Raw genomic sequence first — 18201 nt, forward strand, 5'->3', positions numbered from 1 at the left:
ACACTCTAACCACTAGGCTACCCTACCTCCTCTACACTCTAACCACTAGGCTACCCTACCTCTTCTACACTCTAACCACTAGGCTACCCTACCTCTTCTACACTCTAACCACTAGGCTACCTACCTCCTCTACACTCTAACCACTAGGCTACCCTGCCGCCACCCTTTAAGCTGTTTAAAGGGTGAATCCACAATGAACATCTGACCCTCCTAATACTGAAACAGTCAACACACACACACAGTGATTCAAATGTTTATCATCATACATCACCTTACAATAGATAAGAGACACAGACCAAATTCCAAAATATAGACATAATTTCATTAAAATGGATTAATTAATGAACTGTGGAGAAATAATAGAATGAATGGAAAAGGTATTTTAAGTAACGTCTTTTCCTACAATCAATATTGGCTTCACAAATTAAATATGAAACGCATTAGAGAGAAACAAAAACAAAAGTTACGTGGTCCTACTCACCACAGTCTCACTTTTAAACTCCACCAAGCTACGAGATATCTCTAGGGAGCAGTTAAGTCTTTATTTTGGCAAAACATGTCAATTGTAACGGACACATAGTGTAGTGTAAACATAGGAAAAATATAGCCTTGTCCCAGATCTGTTTGTGTTGAAATGTGTCAAGCCAAACTGAATGACAAGGAGTTGGTATGATAGCACAAACAGCTTCGGGAGATCATAGAAAAAGTCAATCCCGATATAGAGCAGTCATGTAAATAGAGCAATGGCTTCTGGTCATTTTGATCTTTAAAGCCAGCATATCTATGATACTAGAAGATTACCAGTCGTAAGGACAGACCAAACATGAAAAATTGACCAGCAGGCGGGAAAATGGGTTGTGTTCATTTGTCACAAAACGGGCTGAAACTGTGAGGTACTACAATCTGAATTTATCCAATAAGAAATGGCCGTTTCCTGTTTCAACGTATTTTGCTACAGTGTGCCCTAATGAACACGACCCTAGTAAAAGACGGGACGTTCAGCCGCTACTCCTTCCCCAGGGTGTGCTTGTCGAAGAGGTACTCTGCCATGCCATTCTGAGGGGCACCCATGCGACGCAGGTTGGTGACCCAGTCACTCAGCTCCTTGATAGACTTGACCTGCTCATCCAGATAGTGGGTCTCTATGAAGTCACACATCTGAGGGAGGAAAGGTTTTTGTTTCGGTCATTAGGAAAAGGATAAAATCTCCAAACAGACACTGGGTTTTTTCCCTGACACAGATTAAGCATCCAGGCTATAAACTGCAGGGTTGGAGTCCATTCCATTTAAATTCCAGCCAATTAAGGAAGAACACTGAAATTTCAATTCCAATTCTCTTCAATGAGGAAAATACATAATGGCGGCGGAGAGGAGGGTGTTTTATGTTTTTTTATTTATCCTAACCAACTGTGCTATTTAATGTTTTTTTTCACATTGTTTTGTAACATATTTTGTACATAAAGTTGCTGCTACCGTCTCTTATGACCAAAAAGAGCTGCTGGAAATCAGAACAGCAAACGCCTCACCTCGAACTGGACAAAACATTTATTTTTATTTTTATGAGTCCGATGCAAAGGATATACTGCTTCCCGGAGACCAGGCCCAAATCCCCATCATTCGCGTGAAGAAAAGACGGAGATACAGAGGGCAAAGGTCGAGGTGCCTTGTGAGGATTCGGAGGCGACTGAGTAAATCACCACTACCATCGGTTCTATTGGCCAACCCACTGGAGAATAAACTAGATATTCTAACATTAACAACTGTAACAACTTATGTTTCACCGACGACACAGATAATACAGAGCTGGCTGCATCGGCAGGACAGAGCCGTCTGGTAAGGCGAGTGGTGGGAGTGTGTGTCTAGGCTGCGTTTTCCGTGCATCGGCAGGACAGAGCAGCTACGTCTGGTAAGGCGAGTGGTGGGAGTGTGTGTCTAGGCTGCGTTTTCCGTGCATCGGCAGGACAGAGCAGCTACGTCTGGTAAGGCGAGTGGTGGGAGTGTGTGTCTAGGCTGCGTTTTCCGTGCATCGGCAGGACAGAGCAGCTACGTCTGGTAAGGCGAGTGGTGGGAGTGTGTGTCTAGGCTGCGTTTTCCGTGCATCGGCAGGACAGAGCAGCTACGTCTGGTAAGGCGAGTGGTGGGAGTGTGTGTCTAGGCTGCGTTTTCCGTGCATCGGCAGGACAGAGCAGCTACGTCTGGTAAGGCGAGTGGTGGGAGTGTGTGTCTAGGCTGCGTTTTCCGTGCATCGGCAGGACAGAGCAGCTACGTCTGGCAAGGCGAGTGGTGGGAGTGTGTGTCTAGGCTGCGTTTTCCGTGCATCGGCAGGACAGAGCAGCTACGTCTGGTAAGGCGAGTGGTGGGAGTGTGTGTCTAGGCTGCGTTTTCCGTGCATCGGCAGGACAGAGCAGCTACGTCTGTAAGGCGAGTGGTGGGAGTGTGTCTAGGCTGCGTTTTCCGTGCATCGGCAGGACAGAGCAGCTACGTCTGGTAAGGCGAGTGGTGGGAGTGTGTGTCTAGGCTGCGTTTTCCGTGCGTCGGCAGGACAGAGCAGCTACGTCTGGTAAGGCGAGTGGTGGGAGTGTGTGTCTAGGCTGCGTTTTCCGTGCGTCGGCAGGACAGAGCAGCTACGTCTGGTAAGGCGAGTGGTGGGAGTGTGTGTCTAGGCTGCGTTTTCCGTGCATCGGCAGGACAGAGCAGCTACGTCTGGTAAGGCGAGTGGTGGGAGTGTGTGTCTAGGCTGCGTTTTCCGTGCATCGGCAGGACAGAGCAGCTACGTCTGGTAAGGCGAGTGGTGGGAGTGTGTGTCTAGGCTGCGTTTTCCGTGCGTCGGCAGGACAGAGCAGCTACGTCTGGTAAGGCGAGTGGTGGGAGTGTGTGTCTAGGCTGCGTTTTCCGTGCGTCGGCAGGACAGAGCAGCTACGTCTGGTAAGGCGAGTGGTGGGAGTGTGTGTCTTGGCTGCGTTTTCCGTGCGTCGGCAGGACAGAGCAGCTACGTCTGGTAAGGCGAGTGGTGGGAGTGTGTGTCTAGGCTGCGTTTTCCGTGCATCGGCAGGACAGAGCAGCTACGTCTGGTAAGGCGAGTGGTGGGAGTGTGTGTCTATTTCTCAATAACAGCTGGTGCGCAAGGTCTAATATTAAAGAAGTCTCGAGGTATTGCTCGCCTGAGGTAGAGTACCTTATGTTAAGCTGTAGACCACACTATTTACCACCAAACCAATGCACTAAGACCGTATAAGGCCATAAGCAAACGCTCATCCAGAACTTAAATCCATTTAACCTCATTTCTACCAGCATGTCACATGTGCAACCAGATGAAGAAAAAAAAACTCTAGGCTTTACTCCACACACAGCCACGTAGAAAGCTTTCCTCCATTTGGCAAATCTGACCATGATTCCATCCTCCTGATTCCTCCTTACAAGCAAAAACTAAAGCAGGAAGTACCTTACTCAATATGGAAGTGGTCAGATGACGCGGATGCTACGCTATAGGACTGTTTTGCAGCACTGACTGGAATATGTTCCTCGATTCATCCAATGGCAGTGAGTCATTGGCTTCATCAATAAGTGCATCAAGGACTTCATCCTCACAGTGACTGTACGTACATATCCCAACCAGAAGCCATGGATTACAGGCAACATCTGCATCCAGCTAAAGGCTAGAGCTGCCACTTTCAAGGAGTGGGACACTAATCCGAACAGAAACCTTGCTATGCCCTCCAACAAACCATCAAACAGGCAAAGCGTCAATACAGGACTAAGATTGCCTCCGACTACACCGGCTCTGACGCTTGTCAGATGTGGCAGGTCTTGCAAACTATTACAGACTACAAAGGGAAACGCAGCCGTGAGCTGCCCAGTGACGCGAGCCTACAATACGAAGTAAATGCCTTTTATGCTTGCTTCGAGGCAAGCAACACTGAAGCATGCATGAGAGCACCAGCTGTTCCGGACGACTGTGATCACGCTTTCCGTAGCCGATGTGGTCAACATTCACAAGTCCGCGGGGCCTGACGGATTACCAGGGCGTGTACTCAGAGCATGCGCGGACCAAGTGGCAAATGTCTTCACTGACATTTTCAACCTCTCCCTGATCAAGTCTGTAATACCTACATGTTTCAAGCAGACCATTATAGTCCCTGTACCGAAGAATGCAAAGGTAACCTGCCTAAACGACTACCGTCCCGTAACACTCAACGTCGGTAGCTATGAAGTGCTTTCAAAGGCTGGTCATGGTTCACATCAACACCATCATCCGGAAACCCTAGACCCACTCCAATCCACATACCGCCCCAACAGATCCACAGATGATGCAGTCTCAATCGCACTCCACACTGCCCTTTCCCACCTGGACAAAAGGAACACCTATGTGAGAATGCTGTTCATTGACCACAGCTCAGCGATCAACACCAGTGCCCACAAAGCTCATCAAGCTAAAGACTCTGATACTAAACACCTCCCTCTAAATCTAGATCCTGGACTTCCTGACGGGCCACCCCCAGGTGGTAAGGGTAGGCAACAACAGATCTGCCACGCTGATCCTCAACACCGGGGACCCTCAGGGGTGTGTGCTTAGTCCGCTCCTGTACTGCCAGTTCAACCACGACGTCGTGGCCTGCACAAGTCCAACACCCTCATTAAGTTTGCTGACAACAGTGCCTGATCACCGACAACGATGAGACAGCCTATAGGGAGGTCAGAGACCTGGCAGTGTGGTGCCAGGACAACAACTTCTCCCTCAATGCGAGCAAGACAAAGGACCTGATCGTGGACTGTCGGAAAATGAGGGCAGAACAGGCCGGGTCGGAGCGGGTCGAGAGTTTCAAGTTCTTTGGTGTCCACATCACCAACGAACTATCATGGTCCAAACACACCAAGACAGTCGTGAACAGGGCAAGACAAAACCTTTTCCCCCTCAGGAGACTGAAAATATTTGGCATTGGTCCCAGGATCCTCAAAAAATTCTACGGCTGCACCATCAAAAGCATCACCGCCACTGCTCGGCACCCGACCGCATGACGCTACAGAGGGTAGTGTGTACGGCCCAATACATCACTGGGCCAAGCTCCTGCAATCCAGGACCTCTACACCAGGCGGTGTCAGAGGAAGGCCCAAAAATGTTTCAAAGACTCCAGTCATCCAAGTCATAGACTGTTCTCTCTGCTACCGCACGGCAAGCGGTACCGGAGCACCAAGTCTAGGTCCAAGAGGCTCCTAAACAGCTTCTACCCCCAAGCCATAAGACTGCTGAACAATTAATCAAATGGCCAACCAGACTATTTACATTGACCCCCTTTCGTTTTTTACACTGCTGCTACTTGTTGTTTATTTTCCCCTACCTACATGTACAAATTACCTATACTAACTTGCACATATTGACTCGGTTACGGTACCCCCTGTCTATAGCCTCGTTATTGTTATGTAATCTTACTTTAGTTTATTTAGTAAATATTTTATTAAATCTATTTCTTGAACTGCATTGTTGTTTAAGGGCTTGTAAAGTAAGCATTTCACGGTAAGGTCTACACCTGTTATATTCGGCGCATGTGACAAATATAATTTGATTTGAAATGTGGAATCGGAATTTGGTTTACTTTCTGAATGGACTCGAATTAAAATGGAATTGACCCCAACCCTGCTAAAAAAGCTCACAAGAGAACCTTACTTGAAAATGTAAAGTTCCTTTTAGTCTGTGGCTTAATTGGTGTCCTGGAAACTGTCCCCATGGACTGTGTTTGTAACTCACGTGCGGGTCATTGTGCTCTACGGCTACTTTGTGCAGGTCCAGTAGAGACTGGTTGACACTCTTCTCCAGCTGTAGGGCACACTCCAAGGCCTCCAACCCACTGCCCCACTCATCTCTGTCAGGTTTCTGAAACATACAGAGAGAAAAAGATGATTTTAATTATGAATATCCATGCATCAAACTGCCAGAGCCCATTAAATGGTGGCAATATGTTGAACCTATCAATCAATCAATCTCTTTGTCCCAATTAGGAAATGTGTGCAGTGCAACAGTAAAAACAGCATTAACAACAGGGACCATACAACAGATATACACATAAGATAAATCAATAATGAGATCGGTTGCGGTCTTAGAATCAGTCATTGAATCAGTCAAAAGGAACAGTCATTGCATCAGTCTTAGATCAGTCAAAGGGAACAGTCATTGAATCAGTCAAAAGGAACAGTCATTGCATCAGTCTTAGATCAGTCAAAAGGAACAGTCATTGAATCAGTCATAGATCAGTCAAAAGGAAGAGTAATTGAATCAGTCAAAAGGAACAGTCATTGAATCAGTCATAGATCAGTCAAAAGGAAGAGTCATTGCATCAGTCTTAGATCAGTCAAAAGGAACAGTCATTGCATCAATCTTAGATCAGTCAAAAGGAACAGTCATTGCATCAGTCTTAGATCAGTCAAAAGGAACAGTCATTGAATCAGTCTTAGATCAGTCAAAAGGAACAGTCATTGAATCAGTCTTAGATCAGTCAAAAGGAAGAGTCATTGAATCAGTCAAAAGGAACAGTCATTGCATCAGTCTTAGATCAGTCAAAAGGAACAGTCATTGAATCAGTCTTAGATCAGTCAAAAGGAAGAGTCATTGAATCAGTCAAAAGGAACAGTCATTGAATCAGTCTTAGATCAGTCAAAAGGAACAGTCATTGAATCAGTCTTAGATCAGTCAAAGGGAACAGTCTTAGATCAGTCAAAGGGAACAGTCATTGAATCAGTCTTAGATCAGTCAAAGGGAACAGTCTTAGATCAGTCAAAGGGAACAGTCTTAGATCAGTCAAAGGGAACAGTCATTGAATCAGTCTTAGATCAGTCAAAGGGAACAGTCTTAGATCAGTCAAAGGGAACAGTCATTGAATCAGTCTTAGATCAGTCAAAAGGAACAGTCATTGAAAAAGTGCACCAATAAATATACATGATTTAATTTCATGTTCAGATTCAGGAAGTTTATGGCCTGTGGGATAGAAATAGTTATTGGATCTGTTGCTCTTGGGAAGTCTAAAACAACAAACTGAGGGGAGGAGCTCAAAGATCAGGACAGTCTAGGATACTGTTAGTGCTCCTCAACAAGATTACCAAACCAGAACACCATTAAACACTGATTCACTGATTCAATAAAGAGAGTTGTTGCTGTCCCCCATTTTACAGAGGGAGTCAGTGTTCTCCTCAAAAGGCCAACTTTTTGTCCAGCACAGTTCCCAGATACTTACAGGTACTGACCAGCTCAATGCCATTGCCCCTGACCAGAGTGGGTATGAGGTTCAGTGGCTGCCTTCTAAAAGTCAATGACCAAAAGACATACAGTTGAAGGAAGCAGTTCTCACTCACACCATGACACACAGTCATCTATCACAGACCTGTGTTCTCAGTCTCTATCCTGCAGTAGGTGATCACGGTCTGTTTTCATATACAGTGCCACAGTCATTGGTGTATAGTATATGTACAGGAGAGGAGAGGGTTGTGGGGGATCTGAACGAGGAGCAGAGTTGTACAGGAGAGGAGAGGGCTGAGGGGGGTCTGAAGGAGGAGCAGAGTTGTACAGGAGAGGAGAGGGTTGTGGGGGATCTGAAGGAGGAGAGTTGTACAGGAGAGGAGAGGGTTGTGGGGGATCTGAAGGAGGAGCAGAGATGTACAGGAGAGGAGAGGGCTGAGGGGGTCTGAAGGAGGAGCAGAGTTGTACAGGAGAGGAGAGGGAGGAGAGGGCTGTGGGGGATCTGAAGGAGGAGAGTTGTACAGGAGAGGAGAGGGTTGTGGGGGATCTGAAGGAGGAGGAGAGTTGTACAGGAGAGGAGAAGGTTGTGGGGGATCTGAAGGAGGAGCAGAGTTGTACAGGAGAGGAGAGGGCTGAGGGGGGTCTGAAGGAGGAGCAGAGTTGTACAGGAGAGGAGAGGGTTGTGGGAGATCTGAAGGAGGAGGAGAGTTGTACAGGAGAGGAGAGGGCTGAGGGGGATCTGAAGGAGGAGCAGAGTTGTACAGGAGAGGAGAGGGTTGTGGGGGATCTGAAGGAGGAGGAGAGTTGTACAGGAGAGGAGAGGGTTGTGGGGGATCTGAAGGAGGAGGAGAGTTGTACAGGAGAGGGCTGAGGGGGATCTGAAGGAGGAGGAGAGTTGTACAGGAGAGGGCTGAGGGGGATCTGAAGGAGGAGCAGAGTTGTACAGGACCGGTCGGTAAGGAATTCCACTATCAAGCCCACAACACTCAGGTCCAGCTTAAAGTGGGAGAGGAGCTTCTCTGCTAGTATGTGAGGCTGGATAGTATTGAAGGCCGACGAGAGGTCAATAAACAGAAGGGCTGGAGTGGCGTCCTCCACCACCCCTCTTGACCCTGTAAAGCAAACTTCAAGGAATCCAGGGAGTTCTCCACCTGACAATACATTCTGTAGGGGGTCCAGGGAGTTCTCCACCTGACAATACATTCTGTAGGGGGTCCAGTGAGTTCTCTACCTGACAATACATTCTGTAGGGGGTCCAGGGAGTTCTCCACCTGACAGTACATTCTGTAGGGGGTCCAGGGAGTTCTCCACCTGACAGTACATTCTGTAGGGGGTCCAGGGAGTTCTCTACCTGACAATACATTCTGTAGGGGGTCCAGGGAGTTCTCCACCTGACAATACATTCTGTAGGGGGTCCAGGGAGTTCTCCACCTGACAATACATTATGTAGGGGGTCCAGGGAGTTCTCCACCTGACAATACATTCTGTAGGGGGTCCATGGAGTTCTCTACCTGACAATACATTCTGTAGAGGGTCCAGGGAGTTCTCCACCTGACAATACATTCTGTAGGGGGTCCAGGGAGTTCTCCACCTGACAATACATTCTGTAGAGGGTCCAGGGAGTTCTCCACCTGACAATACATTCTATAGAGGGTCCAGGGAGTTCTCCACCTGACAATACATTCTGTAGGGGGTCCAGGGAGTTCTCTACCTGACAATACATTCTGTAGAGGGTCCAGGGAGTTCTCCACCTGACAATACATTCTGTAGGGGGTCAAGGGAGTTCTCCCCCTGACAATACATTCTGTAGGGGGTCCAGGGAGTTCTCCACCTGACAGTACATTATGTAGGGGGTCCAGGGAGTTCTCCACCTGACAGTACATTCTGTAGGGGGTCCAGGGAGTTCTCCACCTGACAATACATTCTATAGGGGGTCCAGGGAGTTCTCCACCTGACAATACATTCTGTAGGGGGTCCAGGGAGTTCTCCACCTGACAATACATTCTGTAGGGGGTCCAGGGAGTTCTCTACCTGACAGTACATTCTGTAGGGGGTCCAGGGAGTTCTCCACCTGACAATACATTCAGTAGAGGGTCCAGGGAGTTCTCCATCTGACAATACATTTTGTAGGGGGTCCAGGGAGTTATCCACCTGGCAATACATTTTGTAGGGGGTCCAGGGAGTTCTCCACCTGACAATACATTCTGTAGAGGGTCCAGGGAGTTCTCCACCTGACAATACATTCTGTAGGGGGTCCAGGGAGTTCTCCACCTGACAATACATTCTGTAGGGGGTCCAGGGAGTTCTCCACCTGACAATACATTCTGTAGGGGGTCCAGGGAGTTCTCCACCTGACAATACATTCTGTAGGGGGTCCAGGGAGTTCTCCACCTGACAATACATTCTGTAGGGGGTCCAGGGAGTTCTCCACCTGACAATACATTCTATAGGGGGTCCAGGGAGTTCTCCACCTGACAGTACATTCTGTAGGGGGTCCAGGGAGTTCTCCACCTGACAGTACATTCTGTAGGGGGTCCAGGGAGTTCTCCACCTGACAATACATTCTGTAGGGGGTCCAGGGAGTTCTCCACCTGACAATACATTCTATAGGGGGTCCAGGGAGTTCTCCACATGACAATACATTCTGTAGAGGGTCCAGGGAGTTCTCCACCTGACAATACATTCTGTAGAGGGTCCAGGGAGTTCTCCACCTGACAATACATTCTGTAGGGGGTCCAGGGAGTTCTCTACCTGACAATACATTCTGTAGGGGGTCCAGGGAGTTCTCCACCTGACAATACATTCTGTAGGGGGTCCAGGGAGTTCTCCACCTGACAATACATTATGTAGGGGTCCAGGGAGTTCTCCACCTGACAATACATTCTGTAGGGGGTCCATGGAGTTCTCTACCTGACAATACATTCTGTAGAGGGTCCAGGGAGTTCTCCACCTGACAATACATTCTGTAGGGGTCCAGGAGTTCTCCACCTGACAATACATTCTGTAGAGGGTCCAGGGAGTTCTCCACCTGACAATACATTATGTAGGGGGTCCAGGGAGTTCTCCACCTGACAATACATTCTGTAGGGGGTCCATGGAGTTCTCTACCTGACAATACATTCTGTAGAGGGTCCAGGGAGTTATCCACCTGACAATACATTCTGTAGGGGGTCCAGGGAGTTCTCCACCTGACAATACATTCTGTAGAGGGTCCAGGGAGTTCTCCACCTGACAATACATTCTATAGAGGGTCCAGGGAGTTCTCCACCTGACAATACATTCTGTAGGGGTCCAGGAGTTCTCTACCTGACAATACATTCTGTAGAGGGTCCAGGGAGTTCTCCACCTGACAATACATTCTGTAGGGGGTCAAGGAGTTCTCCCCTGACAATACATTCTGTAGGGGGTCCAGGGAGTTCTCCACCTGACAGTACATTATGTAGGGGGTCCAGGGAGTTCTCCACCTGACAGTACATTCTGTAGGGGTTCCAGGGAGTTCTCCACCTGACAATACATTCTATAGGGGGTCCAGGGAGTTCTCCACCTGACAATACATTCTGTAGGGGTCCAGGAGTTCTCCACCTGACAATACATTCTGTAGGGGGTCCAGGGAGTTCTCTACCTGACAGTACATTCTGTAGGGGGTCCAGGGAGTTCTCCACCTGACAATACATTCAGTAGAGGGTCCAGGGAGTTCTCCATCTGACAATACATTTTGTAGGGGGTCCAGGGAGTTATCCACCTGGCAATACATTTTGTAGGGGGTCCAGGGAGTTCTCCACCTGACAATACATTCTGTAGAGGGTCCAGGGAGTTCTCCACCTGACAATACATTCTGTAGAGGGTCCAGGGAGTTCTCCACCTGACAATACATTCTGTAGGGGGTCCACGGAGTTCTCCACCTGACAATACATTCTGTAGGGGGTCCAGGGAGTTCTCCACCTGACAATACATTCTGTAGGGGGTCCAGGGAGTTCTCCACCTGACAATACATTCTGTAGGGGGTCCAGGGAGTTCTCCACCTGACAATACATTCTCTGGGGGTCCAGGGAGTTCTCCACCTGACAGTACATTCTGTAGGGGGTCCAGGGAGTTCTCCACCTGACAGTACATTCTGTAGGGGGTCCAGGGAGTTCTCCACCTGACAATACATTCTGTAGGGGGTCCAGGGAGTTCTCCACCTGACAATACATTCTATAGGGGGTCCAGGGAGTTCTCCACATGACAATACATTCTGTAGAGGGTCCAGGGAGTTCTCCACCTGACAATACATTCTGTAGAGGGTCCAGGGAGTTCTCCACCTGACAATACATTCTGTAGGGGGTCCAGGGAGTTCTCTACCTGACAGTACATTCTGTAGGGGGTCCAGGGAGTTCTCTACCTGACAGTACATTCTGTAGGGGGTCCAGGGAGTTCTCCACCTGACAATACATTCTGTAGAGGGTCCAGGGAGTTCTCCACCTGACAATACATTCTGTAGGGGGTCCAGGGAGTTCTCCACCTGACAATACATTCTGTAGGGGGTCCAGGGAGTTCTCCACCTGACAATACATTCTGTAGGGGGTCCAGGGAGTTCTCCACCTGACAATACATTCTGTAGGGGGTCCAGGGAGTTCTCCACCTGACAATATATTCTGTAGGGGGTCCAGTGAGTTCTCTACCTGACAATACATTCTGTAGGGGGTCCAGGGAGTTCTCCACCTGACAGTACATTCTGTAGGGGGTCCAGGGAGTTCTCCACCTGACAGTACATTCTGTAGGGGGTCCAGGGAGTTCTCTACCTGACAATACATTCTGTAGGGGGTCCAGGGAGTTCTCTACCTGACAATACATTCTGTAGGGGGTCCAGGAGTTCTCCACCTGACAATACATTCTGTAGGGGGTCCAGGAGTTCTCCACCTGACAATACATTATGTAGGGGGTCCAGGGAGTTCTCCACCTGACAATACATTCTGTAGGGGGTCCATGGAGTTCTCTACCTGACAATACATTCTGTAGAGGGTCCAGGGAGTTCTCCACCTGACAATACATTCTGTAGGGGGTCCAGGGAGTTCTCCACCTGACAATACATTCTGTAGAGGGTCCAGGGAGTTCTCCACCTGACAATACATTCTATAGAGGGTCCAGGGAGTTCTCCACCTGACAATACATTCTGTAGGGGGTCCAGGGAGTTCTCTACCTGACAATACATTCTGTAGAGGGTCCAGGGAGTTCTCCACCTGACAATACATTCTGTAGGGGGTCCAGGGAGTTCTCCCCCTGACAATACATTCTGTAGGGGGTCCAGGGAGTTCTCCACCTGACAGTACATTATGTAGGGGTCCAGGAGTTCTCCACCTGACAGTACATTCTGTAGGGGGTCCAGGGAGTTCTCCACCTGACAATACATTCTATAGGGGTCCAGGGAGTTCTCTACCTGACAATACATTCTGTAGGGGGTCCAGGGAGTTCTCCACCTGACAATACATTTTGTAGGGGGTCCAGGGAGTTCTCCACCTGGCAATACATTTTGTAGGGGGTCCAGGGAGTTCTCCACCTGACAATACATTCTGTAGGGGGTCCAGGGAGTTCTCCACCTGACAATACATTCTGTAGGGGGTCCAGGGAGTTCTCCACCTGACAATACATTCTGTAGGGGGTCCAGGGAGTTCTCCACCTGACAATACATTCTGTAGGGGGTCCAGGGAGTTCTCCACCTGACAGTACATTCTATAGGGGGTCCAGGGAGTTCTCCACCTGACAGTACATTATGTAGGGGGTCCAGGGAGTTCTCCACCTGACAATACATTCTGTAGGGGGTCCAGGGAGTTCTCTACCTGACAATGCATTTCATTACATGGGATGTCAGTACCACTGGCCTGAAGTAATTTAGCAGCTTGTGGGATTTGCTTTTGGCTACAGGAACTACAGTAGCATGTTTCCAGAGTTCAGGCACCTTCTGGCCACAGGAACTACAGTAGCATGTTTCCAGAGTTCAGGCACCTTCTGGCCACAGGAACTACAGTAGCATGCTTCCAGAGTTCAGGCACCTTCTTCTTCTTCAGACGCACCCTGTTAGTGGGGACGCACCCTGTTAGTGGGGACTAGTGGCGACGCACCCTGTTGGTGGGGACGCACCCTGTTAGTGGGGACGCACCCTGCTAGTGGCGACGCACCCTGCTAGTGGGGACGCACCCTGTTAGTGGGGACGCACCCTGTTAGTGGGGACGCACCCTGTTAGTGGGGACGCACCCTGTTAGTGGGGACGCACCCTGTTAGTGGGAACGCACCCTGTTAGTGGGGACGCACCCTGTTAGTGGGAACGCACCCTGTTAGTGGGGACGCACCCTTGTTAGTGGGGACGCACCCTGCTAGTGGCATATATTCTGTGGACTTAAATGTTCAGACAAGAGAAGGCAAAATGGCCCCTAGTCTAATCAATATGAAGCCTTGTATAAGGTAACATAACCCGCTGTTGAGTTTATTTATACCTTGATGTCCTGGAGAAAGATGCGTCCTCCTCTCTGGTTCTGTTGACTCATCAGTTTCTCAGCATGCTCCTTCTCCTCCTTGGACTGAGTCAGGAAGAACTTGGAAAAGTTGGGCAGGGATTTGTCGTCTCTGTCAAAGTAGTAGCCCTAGGAAAAAAAACACGTACAAGACAAAAGGGGAAGTGTCACTAACATGTCAAATGGCAAACACCATCCTGCAGAACTTTGAGTTGTAGTTTGCCTGTGTGAAATGTTCTATAGTTAATATAGTTAATTATTAGATATAGTCTAAATTCCTTTAACTCATGTCTCCCTGTGCTAGAGATGTAAAGAGCAAACATGAGAATTGATCCAATTTCTCATTCGACTTTCGATCCAATCCCAAATTGAACCCATTCTCTTTTGGCACTATTTAGGTATGGGGAAGACACAGCAATGTCTTGCAATGGACATGCATAGCTATATTCACAGTGTTTAAATAATAGACCAGACAAATATATATTAATTATGAGAGACAAACAGCTCTATTGGTCTCACCATAGACAGGTAAGGGTCCAGCAGGTGGATAACTCACCATAGACAGGTAAGGGTCTAGCAGGTGGATAACTCACCATAGACAGGTAAGGGTCTAGCAGGTGGATAACTCACCATAGACAGGTAAGGGTCTAGCAGGTAGATAACTATTGGTCTCACCATAGACAGGTAAGGGCCTAGTAGGTGGATAACTATTGGTCTCACCATAGACAGGTAAGGGTCCAGCAGGTGGATAACTCACCATAGACAGGTAAGGGTCTAGCAGGTGGATAACTCACCATAGACAGGTAAGGGTCTAGCAGGTGGATAACTCACCATAGACAGGTAAGGGTCTAGCAGGTGGATAACTCACCATAGACAGGTAAGGGTCTAGCAGGTGGATAACTCACCATAGACAGGTAAGGGCCTAGCAGGTGGATAACTCACCATAGACAGGTAAGGGCCTAGCAGGTAGATAACTATTGGTCTCACCATAGACAGGTAAGGGCCTAGCAGGTGGATAACTATTGGTCTCACCATAGACAGGTAAGGGCCTAGCAGGTAGATAACTATTGGTCTCACCATAGACAGGTAAGGGTCCAGCAGGTGGATAACTATTGGTCTCACCATAGACAGGTAAGGGCCTAGCAGGTGGATAACTATTGGTCTCACCATAGACAGGTAAGGGTCTAGCAGGTAGATAACTATTGGTCTCACCATAGACAGGTAAGGGTCTAGCAGGTGGATAACTATTGGTCTCACCATAGACAGGTAAGGGTCTAGCAGGTAGATAACTATTGGTCTCACCATAGACAGGTAAGGGTCTAGCAGGTGGATAACTATTGGTCTCACCATAGACAGGTAAGGGTCTAGCAGGTGGATAACTATTGGTCTCACCATAGACAGGTAAGGGTCTAGCAGGTGGATAACTATTGGTCTCACCATAGACAGGTAAGGGTCTAGCAGGTGGATAACTATTGGTCTCACCATAGACAGGTAAGGGTCTAGCAGGTGGATAACTCACCATAGACAGGTAAGGGTCTAGCAGGTGGATAACTATTGGTCTCACCATAGACAGGTAAGGGTCCAGCAGGTGGATAACTCACCATAGACAGGTAAGGGTCCAGCAGGTGGATAACTCACCATAGACAGGTAAGGGTCTAGCAGGTGGATAACTATTGGTCTCACCATAGACAGGTAAGGGTCCAGCAGGTGGATAACTATTGGTCTCACCATAGACAGGTAAGGGCCTAGCAGGTGGATAACTATTGGTCTCACCATAGACAGGTAAGGGCCTAGCAGGTGGATAACTCACCATAGACAGGTAAGGGTCTAGCAGGTGGATAACTATTGGTCTCACCATAGACAGGTAAGGGTCCAGCAGGTGGATAACTCACCATAGACAGGTAAGGGTCTAGCAGGTGGATAACTCACCATAGACAGGTAAGGGTCTAGCAGGTGGATAACTCACCATAGACAGGTAAGGGTCTAGCAGGTGGATAACTCACCATAGACAGGTAAGGGTCTAGCAGGTGGATAACTATTGGTCTCACCATAGACAGGTAAGGGTCTAGCAGGTGGATAACTATTGGTCTCACCATAGACAGGTAAGGGTCTAGCAGGTGGATAACTCACCATAGACAGGTAAGGGTCTAGCAGGTGGATAACTCACCATAGACAGGTAAGGGTCCAGCAGGTGGATAACTCACCATAGACAGGTAAGGATCTAGCAGGTGGATAACCATTGGTCTCACCATAGACAGGTAAGGGTCCAGCAGGTGGATAACTATTGGTCTCACCATAGACAGGTAAGGGCCTAGCAGGTGGATAACTATTGGTCTCACCATAGACAGGTAAGGGTCTAGCAGGTGGATAACTATTGGTCTCACCATAGACAGGTAAGGGTCCAGCAGGTGGATAACTCACCATAGACAGGTAAGGGTCTAGCAGGTGGATAACTATTGGTCTCACCATAGACAGGTAAGGGTCCAGCAGGTGGATAACTCACCATAGACAGGTAAGGGTCTAGCAGGTGGATAACTCACCATAGACAGGTAAGGGTCTAGCAGGTGGATAACTCACCATAGACAGGTAAGGGTCTAGCAGGTGGATAACTATTGGTCTCACCATAGACAGGTAAGGGTCTAGCAGGTGGATAACTATTGGTCTCACCATAGACAGGTAAGGGTCTAGCAGGTGGATAACTCACCATAGACAGGTAAGGGTCTAGCAGGTGGATAACTCACCATAGACAGGTAAGGGTCTAGCAGGTAGATAACTATTGGTCTCACCATAGACAGGTAAGGATCTAGCAGGTAGATAACTATTGGTCTCACCATAGACAGGTAAGGGTCTAGCAGGTGGATAACTCACCATAGACAGGTAAGGGTCTAGCAGGTGGATAACTATTGGTCTCACCATAGACAGGTAAGGGTCTAGCAGGTAGATAACTCACCATAGACAGGTAAGGGTCTAGCAGGTGGATAACTATTGGTCTCACCATAGACAGGTAAGGGTCTAGCAGGTGGATAACTATTGGTCTCACCATAGACAGGTAAGGGTCTAGCAGGTGGATAACTATTGGTCTCACCATAGACAGGTAAGGGTCCAGCAGGTGGATAACTCACCATAGACAGGTAAGGGCCTAGCAGGTGGATAACTCACCATAGACAGGTAAGGGTCCAGCAGGTGGATAACTCACCATAGACAGGTAAGGGTCTAGCAGGTGGATAACTCACCATAGACAGGTAAGGGTCCAGCAGGTGGATAACTCACCATAGACAGGTAAGGGTCTAGCAGGTGGATAACTCACCATAGACAGGTAAGGGTCTAGCAGGTGGATAACTATTGGTCTCACCATAGACAGGTAAGGGTCTAGCAGGTGGATAACTATTGGTCTCACCATAGACAGGTAAGGGTCCAGCAGGTGGATAACTCACCATAGACAGGTAAGGGTCTAGCAGGTGGATAACTCACCATAGACAGGTAAGGGTCTAGCAGGTGGATAACTATTGGTCTCACCATAGACAGGTAAGGGCCTAGCAGGTAGATAACTATTGGTCTCACCATAGACAGGTAAGGGTCTAGCAGGTGGATAACTCACCATAGACAGGTAAGGGTCTAGCAGGTGGATAACTCACCATAGACAGGTAAGGGTCTAGCAGGTGGATAACTCACCATAGACAGGTAAGGGTCTAGCAGGTGGATAACTATTGGTCTCACCATAGACAGGTAAGGGTCTAGCAGGTGGATAACTATTGGTCTCACCATAGACAGGTAAGGGTCCAGCAGGTGGATAACTCACCATAGACAGGTAAGGGTCTAGCAGGTGGATAACTCACCATAGACAGGTAAGGGTCTAGCAGGTGGATAACTCACCATAGACAGGTAAGGGTCCAGCAGGTGGATAACTCACCATAGACAGGTAAGGGTCTAGCAGGTGGATAACTCACCATAGACAGGTAAGGGTCTAGCAGGTGGATAACTCACCATAGACAGGTAAGGGTCTAGCAGGTGGATAACTATTGGTCTCACCATAGACAGGTAAGGGTCTAGCAGGTAGATAACTATTGGTCTCACCATAGACAGGTAAGGGTCTAGCAGGTGGATAACTATTGGTCTCACCATAGACAGGTAAGGGTCTAGCAGGTGGATAACTATTGGTCTCACCATAGACAGGTAAGGGTCTAGCAGGTAGATAAATATTGGTCTCACCATAGACAGGTAAGGGTCTAGCAGGTGGATAACTCACCATAGACAGGTAAGGGCCTAGCAGGTAGATAACTCACCATAGACAGGTAAGGGTCTAGCAGGTGGATAACTCACCATAGACAGGTAAGGGTCTAGCAGGTGGATAACTCACCATAGACAGGTAAGGGTCTAGCAGGTGGATAACTCACCATAGACAGGTAAGGGTCTAGCAGGTGGATAACTATTGGTCTCACCATAGACAGGTAAGGGTCTAGCAGGTGGATAACTATTGGTCTCACCATA

The 18201-nt window shown here is 48.4% G+C and overlaps 1 protein-coding gene across 1 annotated transcript in view; it reads right to left on the reverse strand.

The window, feature by feature from the left end:
- Positions 1-237: 237 nt before the first annotated feature.
- Positions 238-18201, reverse strand: part of fth1b (ferritin, heavy polypeptide 1b) — a 41498-nt gene continuing 23534 nt past the window's right edge. Inside the window, exons 3-5 of the mRNA XM_065022205.1 lie at positions 13696-13842; positions 5744-5869; positions 238-1158 (exon numbers count right to left, since the gene is read on the reverse strand). Of these exons, the coding sequence (XP_064878277.1) occupies positions 1006-1158; positions 5744-5869; positions 13696-13842 (426 nt within the window). The 3' untranslated portion in view covers positions 238-1005. The remainder of the gene's footprint in view (positions 1159-5743; positions 5870-13695; positions 13843-18201) is intronic.

This window comes from Oncorhynchus nerka, linkage group LG9a (assembly GCF_034236695.1).
Source record: "Oncorhynchus nerka isolate Pitt River linkage group LG9a, Oner_Uvic_2.0, whole genome shotgun sequence".
NCBI classification, from domain to species: Eukaryota; Metazoa; Chordata; class Actinopteri; order Salmoniformes; family Salmonidae; genus Oncorhynchus; species Oncorhynchus nerka.